The 7,883-nt window shown below is 47.7% G+C and overlaps 1 protein-coding gene across 1 annotated transcript; it reads right to left on the bottom strand.

The window, feature by feature from the left end:
- Positions 1-1,689: 1,689 nt before the first annotated feature.
- LOC135057429 (taste receptor type 2 member 9-like) lies at positions 1,690-4,737 on the bottom strand. The gene is made up of 2 exons (XM_063963322.1): positions 4,580-4,737; positions 1,690-2,599 (listed from the first exon to the last, which is right to left on the bottom strand). Exons 1-2 carry the CDS (start codon positions 4,735-4,737, stop codon positions 1,690-1,692), a joined length of 1,068 nt encoding a protein of 355 aa, XP_063819392.1.
- Positions 4,738-7,883: the final 3,146 nt, after the last annotated feature.

The raw sequence follows: 7,883 nt of genomic DNA, 5'->3' as shown, positions 1-7,883 counted from the left end.
ATTTACAGGGTGTGGTTAGAAAAATGCCGGCGTGTCATGGCCTATCTGCCATCAGCTGCAAGCTTGTATGTGCAAAAACATGGCTCCTATGTCGCTACTGCTGTGTCCAGTCTGTATGACCATAGGCCAACCCTTAGTCTCGGTGTTCCTCATTCTTGCGCATTGGCTGCGACTGTGTGCGCAATTATGAATAAGCTTGCGATGACTGGGCGTCTCTTTTCATTTTTGGGTGGCAGCAGCACTTGCTAACATTATCTGCTCCGTAGCCTAGAAAATCGCAATTGCAATTACGTCTCCATACAACCATCAATTAGGCCCTGTGTACACGCAAACACACTGCTGCGATCACGACAGACGGTAACAGAAATATGGCGGGAAAGTGACAGGCGTTCCCGGGCAGTGACTCGAGGATGGTTAGTAGTGCATGCAAAAAAAGGTGCGTCGTGGCAATAGATGACAATAAACGACAAAGATGGCAATAAATGACAAAGCAATATATAAACACCATTAACCCCTTAACTCTGAATAATATACGCTTTTGTTTCTTCTTCAATGGAACTACGTGACCTTAACACCCCAGCTACCCTCCTCCTAATGTCACCTGCCACCCTCCTGAGTTTGGAGTTGCCCCTAATGAGAACAATGCTGTTTAAGGGTGCGTATAGTACAGAGATCAACTGGCAGACACCGAGCCACAGATCTTCTTCAGGAAACAGTTCAATGAGGATGATGATGGCAGATATAAAGTGAAGAATGAATAATATCAGGAGAGAAAAGACGGTGTAGCCTGCTCGCTGAAGGACGTCTATGTGGGCTCCATGCCCCGTCTTCATGGTGTCCTGCATCTGCTTCATGTGTTTGGCGAGACAGATTATTATAAGACTAGCTGAAACCAACGCTAATTGTAACGGGAGTGTGTATCCACAAACTAAAAGTAAAACCCGATATACTGCAAAGTAATTTGTCAGATAGGGGTTATGGCAGTAGATGGAGCTGCAGTTGGCACTGCCCGACAGTTCTTCATTCTTCGTGCTAAACAGTGGCGCCCCAAAAACGAGGCAGATAAGGAAGCAGCGGATTGTCATATTTCTGCAGTGTTTGGAGACGTACCTTTGGAAAAACTGCAATAACCAGTGTTTGAACGTCACAATTCTGCAGCAGTAGAACATACATAGAAGCCCTGCCAGTGTAATACTACAGTGGGTGGAAATCATCTTCAGGACATAGCTGAATTGGCAGAAGAAGTCCGAGTGCCATAATAGCTCACAAAACCCATTCAGTCCCGACCACACCAGGAGGGAGAGATTTGCAATGGCAACGCTGCATATTAAATAATCCGAGGTAGTTAGTACGCTGCAGTGTTTCCAATCCCAAAGGTTGGCTCCCACCATGAAGGCGTTAGTGACTACCCCTAGCAGAAAGACCGCTGTCTGGGCTGCAGTGAGGACGATTGTGGTGGTTGAAGACATGGTGGTGACACAAATGAAAGATGAAGTCAAGCGAGAAATGAGGAAATGAGAACCGAGGATGCAAACTAGCAAAATATTGAGTTACCCATTTTCAGGACAAAAAACACAGAAGAGGGAGGGTGGAGAGAAAAGGATTAATGTTTTGTTATTCTTGCTTGGCGTGTAGTCACGAGAACCCACAATACGCTAGGCAAATGTACGGATTGCAGTATAAGAGCTGTTAACCCTTCACAACTTGCAACTTTTGCATAATGCCTGCTGCGGTTCGCCTTAGTTTGCTATTCCCTCTAATAATGACAAGACCGTTTACAAAGGAGTACAGCATTGGGGATAAATAGAAAATGTATTGAAGTGGGCTATCCTGAGGAACTATCTCAGTTAGACTCAAGAGAGACAGCACGAAGTACACAATAAACAAGAGCAGTAGGGAAGTCACTGTGTGTCCAGCTTTTAGATGGGCTTCCATGCGGACTTCATGTCCCGTTTTCAAGGTCACATTCATCTTCCTCATGTGGTTGTTGAGTGATCGAAGTATAAGACCAGCGGACAGTAGCATGTAGATAAGCGGCATTGTGTATCCAAAGAATACTAGTACAGAGCGGTATATACACATGTAAGTACATGGAACAATGGAGCTGTTACATGGAATCGTGACAGAATTATCGCCGTCCCATATCAAGGGTAGTCCCATCAACGTGCACAGAAAGATAGCCCCAAATATAACAAATCTGTAATAGCGTGTGATTTGTATTTGTATCCTTCGAATGAAGCTGTTCTTGCACACGACGATCCTACTGCAGTAGAACATGCAAAGAGATGCAGCCAATAGCAGGCTGGAGGAACTGGCAATTATCTTGAAGGCGTTGGCAATGAGGCAGAGAGAGTCCTTGTCTTGAGTGAAGGCACAAATCCAACTGGCAGTAGACCAAATCTGGAGGCAAAAATTGGATGATGCCGTAGAGAACATGTACATGTCCGCTCTTGTGTTGGGGAGAGAATGAATACGGTCCAAAAGGTAGACTCCCAACACAAACCCATTGGTGGTGAGACTCAGGAGACAGACTAAGATCATGAGTGCCGTAAAACCCCATACGGTGGCAGAAGGCATGATGATGCCGAGAGACAGGCAGCTGGAATATTAAGGATGGATAGTAAGGGAAGGATGCAAATTGCAGATGGATTGATTACCTCTGCCGGAGATTATAAACACCCTTGTCACAAGGGAGGGGTATCTGCAGAAGTTCTCAGGTTTCTGAGGTTCCAATGAAAATAGCAAATATTTAAAATACATCGCGTGCCACTTGCAAATTACAGCTGTTTCACTAGTTGTAGATGACAATTATTATGAGCCTGCCTAATCCAAATCAAGCGTATATAAAGAAGACACAGACCATGACCAGCTAATGCGCTCTAACTCCCAGATGACATGTTGGTAAAATCAGAATGAAAGCACATAGGGCCTAATTCAGACTGGATCACTGCAGCGGCAGCGATTGCAGTCTGAATTCCTATGCGGAGTGCGTCCGCATACCCGGGGAGCCCAGTGAGATGCTAACAGCGTCTCTGGGCTGCGGTCGCCTCTGCCTGATTGGTAGGCAGAGGCGGTTGCCGGGCGGGAGGGGGCGTGCCGACGGCGTTAGAACGCCGTTGGCACGGTGCGGTCTGGACAACGGAGGCATGTCCGGACCATTGCAGGTGCGGGCCACAGCAGCTGCATGATGTCACACGCAGCCGCTTCGATCCGGGAAGCGGCAAGTAGCGGCCTGCCAGCGCGCAGGAGGTACACTGGCAGGTAGCTACTCAGCGGGTGCAAAAGCATCGCCACTGTGCGATGCTTTTGCACCCTTGCGGGGGGGGGTAGGGCTAGACATGCGGGGCAGACTAGCCCTGTGCTGGGTGTCTCCCCGCATGTCTGCGAAATTAATCGTACATGTGCTAAATTTAGCACATCTACGATCAGATCTTAATGATCTCCATGGTACATTGATCAGATATGGGGGGTCATTCCGAGTTGATCACTAGCTGCTGTTGTTCGCTGCGTAGCGATCAGTGAAAAAAACAGCTATTCTGCGCATGCACCGCAATGCGCACGCACGTTGTACGGGTACGAAGTCCATTGTGGCTTTGCAGTAGTTCTAGCGACGATTCCAATCGCACAGTCAAACGCAAGGAGATTGACAGGAAGTGGGAGTTTCTGGGTGTCAACTGACCGTTTTCTGGGAGTGTTTGGAAAAACACAGGCGTGGCCGGGCGTTTGCTGGGCGGGTATCTGATGTCATTACCGTGTCACTCATCGCAGCAATCATCGCACAGGATAAGTAACTACAGGGCTGGTCTTGTTTTGCACAAAATGTGTTTGCAGGCGCTCGGCTGCACAGGCGTTCGCACACTTGCAAAGCGAAAATACACTCCCCCGTGGGTGGCGACTATGCGTTTGCACGGCTTCTAAAAACAGCTAGCAAGCGATCAACTTGGAATGACCCCCATTGTTCTGTGGGTCTCTACAGGAAAACAAGATTTTGGTTCTTACCGGCAAAAGCTGTTTCTATAATGCCACGGGGGACACTGGAGAGACCATGGTGTATAGCTGGAGGAGACAGGGCACTAAGGAGTTAACTTTTAGGGCAGCTCAGGCTCCTCCTCCCCTATACTCCACCCCCTGCCCAGGCCAGTCTGGTTACATGTAGATAAAGGCCTGAGAGGCAGAGAAGACATACAGATTTAGCTGGTAACAACCAAAATCTTGTTTTCTCTCTCAGCCTTGGGAGACACTGGAGAGACCATGGGGACGTCCCAAAGCTGTCTACTAAGGGAAGGAATACTCCTGAGCTTCCTGGAGGACCCTTTGTCCAAAACTAACGTCTCTGGAGTTGAAGGAGTCAACCTGGTAGAAACAAATAAAAGTGTGTGCAAAGTTGCTTAACTGAGGCCCCACGCAAAACTGCCCAGGTAGAGTGGGTGGCAACCAAATGAAATTCCAAAAGGCATGACAAAGCATAAGCCTGACATATGACTTCTTGAATCAAATCGAACAGTGATTTGCTTGGAAGCGGGCCAACATCTCTAGATAGAGGACAAAGAGAGAGTCTCAACTGCATCTATCCATGTACCTCCGGAGAGCTTTCACAATGCCGGAGTACTCGAGAGACATATGTGATTCATGTCCATCATGTGGGTTGTTTTTCAGCTGGCTTGGGGGTAGGCTTGTTACCTGTCCAAGGTTGTTTTCCTTTGGGTTTTCCACCTTGGGAGGAGGAATTGTGACCATGGAAGGAGAGCTGGAAGATTGGAGTGATAGGATTGGAAAGGGGGCAGCTTTGGTTTAGCAGCAGAGGACAGTAGGAACGCTGACGTAGAGGCAGAAGCAATGAACTTATCCAATACTGGACTAAATACGATCTCACCATTAAAAGGGAAAGATTCCACAGTCTTTTTGGACTCCGTGTCGGCTAGCCATGTGCAAAGCCAGAGGCTGCCATCGCTGAGACCAAAATCCAAGCTGAATGTCTGAAGACACTTCTCCTAGATAAGACCACGCCACTCTGCTGTTCTCTATTGTTGACAACAGTTCAGAGAGAGGTGTACCTGAAAGAAGACCTCCGTACAATGAGTCAGCCCATCTCTTCATAGCCTTCATAGCCTGCAGCCGAAAAAAATAGCTTTGAGAAATACTTCTAGTTTTCATCAGCAACATCTTTCAAGGAGGCCAGAGGAAGAGGAAGGGTGGTAGCCTTAGACAACCAAAGGGAGAGGATAAAATACATAAGTCGCATGGAAATCTGGAATTGTTTGTTAGGAAGGGTCTAGTTTTTAGTGAGATTCTCCAACTAAGCCGAAGAAGGTAAGGTTACTACTTTTCTTGTGCTCAAGTAGACTAATCCTGAGGCGGAGCAGCTTTCAAGTTAGAGTTCTTAATCAGCAGAATACATCTAACTGCTGCCATTAAGGCTTCCACATTTACCATACTAGTATGTTCCTCCTCCTGAACAGAGGACACCTCCGGGCCTGAATCGTGCGAAGAATCATCCTCTGATAGTGAGAAAGTTTCAGAATCTGAGTTATATCCCTACTGAAGGGGCAGGCATGAGTAAAAGACGCTTAGCAGGATCCAGTATCTGTTGCAGGGAAGTGGGAACTTGGACCAGGCCCTGAATAGACTAAGAGAGCAATAGGGTGTGTGTATAAATAAAACAATGAACAAACCTGAAACATTGCTTTTTCCTTAATAACCTCAAGCAGTTTATGCATTCAAATTGTCTGCAGCGTCCCGTTCCTTTCTGCACATATATCCTCTGTTTGTTCTGGAACCTGAAAGAATATCTGGATGTGCCCGTCAAAATGACATAACAGTAATGTCAGCGCCAGCAGCTGAGCATGCCCGAACAGAGCAACACTTCAGTTGCTCCGTCGGGCACCATCTAGTGGCCTTTGGAGGGTACAAGACTTGAATCCCCCCCCCCATAGATGCATGGAACAGAGTTAGCTATACTGTATATATATATATATATATATATATATATATATATACACACTGCTCAAAAAAATAAAGGGAACACTAAAATAACACATCCTAGATCTGAATGAATGAAATATTCTTATTAAATACTTTGTTCTTTACATAGTTGAATGTGCTGACAACAAAATCACACAAAAATTATCAAAAAGTGGAAAAACACACTACAAGCTGATCCAACTTTGATGTAATGTTTTTAAAACAAGTCAAAATGAGGCTCAGTAGTGTGTGTGGCCTCCACGTGCCTGTATGACCTCCCTACAATGCCTGGGCATGCTCCTGATGAGGTGGCGGATGGTCTCCTGAGGGATCTCCTCCCAGACCTGGACTAAAGCATCCGCCAACTCCTGGACAGTCTGTGGTGCAACGTGGCATTGGTGGATGGAGCGAGACATGATGTCCCAGATGTGCTCAATTGGATTCAGGTCTGGGGAACGGGCGGGCCAGTCCATAGCATCAATGCCTTCGTCTTGCAGGAACTGCTGACACACTCCAGCCACATGAGGTCTAGCATTGTCTTGCATTAGGAGGAACCCAGGGCCAACCGCACCAGCATATGGTCTCACAAGGGGTCTGAGGATCTAATCTCGGTACCTAATGGCAGTCAGGCTACCTCTGGCGAGCACATGGAGGGCTGTGCGGCCCCCCAAAGAAATGCCACCCCACACCATTACTGACCCACTGCCAAACCGGCCATGCTGGAGGATGTTGCAGGCAGCAGAACGTTCTCCTTGGCGTCTCCAGACTCTGTCACGTCTGTCACATGTGCTCAGTGAGAACCTGCTTTCATCTGTGAAGAGCACAGGGCGCCAGTGGCGAATTTGCCAATCTTGGTGTTCTCTGGCAAATGCCAAACGTCCTGCACGGTGTTGGGCTGTAAGCACAACCCCCACCTGTGGACGTCGGGCCCTCATACCAGCCTCATGGAGTCTTTTTCTGATCGTTTGAGTAGACACATGCACATTTGTGGCTTGCTGGAGGTCATTTTGCAGGGCTCTGGCAGTGCTCCTCCTGTTCCTCCTTGCACAAAGGTGGAGGTAGCGGTCCTGCTGCTGGCTTGTTGCCCTCCTACGGTGTCCTCCACGTCTCCTGATGTACTGGCCTGTCTCCTGGTAGCGCCTCCATGCTCTGGACACTATGTTGGCAGACACAGCAAACCTTCTTGCCACAGCTCGCATTGATGTGCCATCCTGGATGAGCTGCACTACCTGAGCCACTTGTGTGGGTTGTAGACTCCATCTCATGCTACCACTAGAGTGAAAGCACCACCAGCTTTCAAGAGTGACCAAAACATCAGCCAGAAAGCATAGGAGCTGAGAAGTGGTCTGTGGTCACCACCTGCAGAACAACTCCTTTACTGGGGGTGTCTTGCTAATTGCCTATAATTTCCACCTGTTGTCTATTCCATTTGCACAACAGCATGTGAAATTGATTGTCAATCAGTGTTGCTTCCTAAGTGGACAGTTTGATTTCACAGACGTGTGATTGACTTGGAGTTACATTGTGTTGTTTAAGTGTTCCCTATATTTTTTTGGGGTGGTCTTCAGTATGCCGACTGTCGGGATCCCAGCGCACAGTATACCGGCGCTGGGATCCCGACACCCGGCATACCGACACTTTTTCTCCCTCGTCCACGACCCCCCTGGAGGGAGAATAAAGTAGCGCGCCACCGTGCCGCAGCGCAGCGAGCCCGCAAGGTGCTCATTTGCGCTCGCCACGCTGTTGGTATGCCGGCGGTCGGGCTCCCGGCGCCGGTATGCTAGTCGCCGGGAGCCCGGACGCCGGCATACCACACCCATTTTTTTGAGCAGTGTATATATATATAAATATATATATATATATATATATATATATAGATATAGCTATATATATATATATAGATATATTTATAGTGAAGAGGA

Source organism: Pseudophryne corroboree, chromosome 3 (assembly GCF_028390025.1).
Source record: "Pseudophryne corroboree isolate aPseCor3 chromosome 3, aPseCor3.hap2, whole genome shotgun sequence".
Taxonomy (NCBI): Eukaryota; Metazoa; Chordata; class Amphibia; order Anura; family Myobatrachidae; genus Pseudophryne; species Pseudophryne corroboree.
The sequence above is the reverse complement of the archived record's forward strand: the minus strand, read 5'-3'. Positions and strand labels throughout refer to the sequence as shown.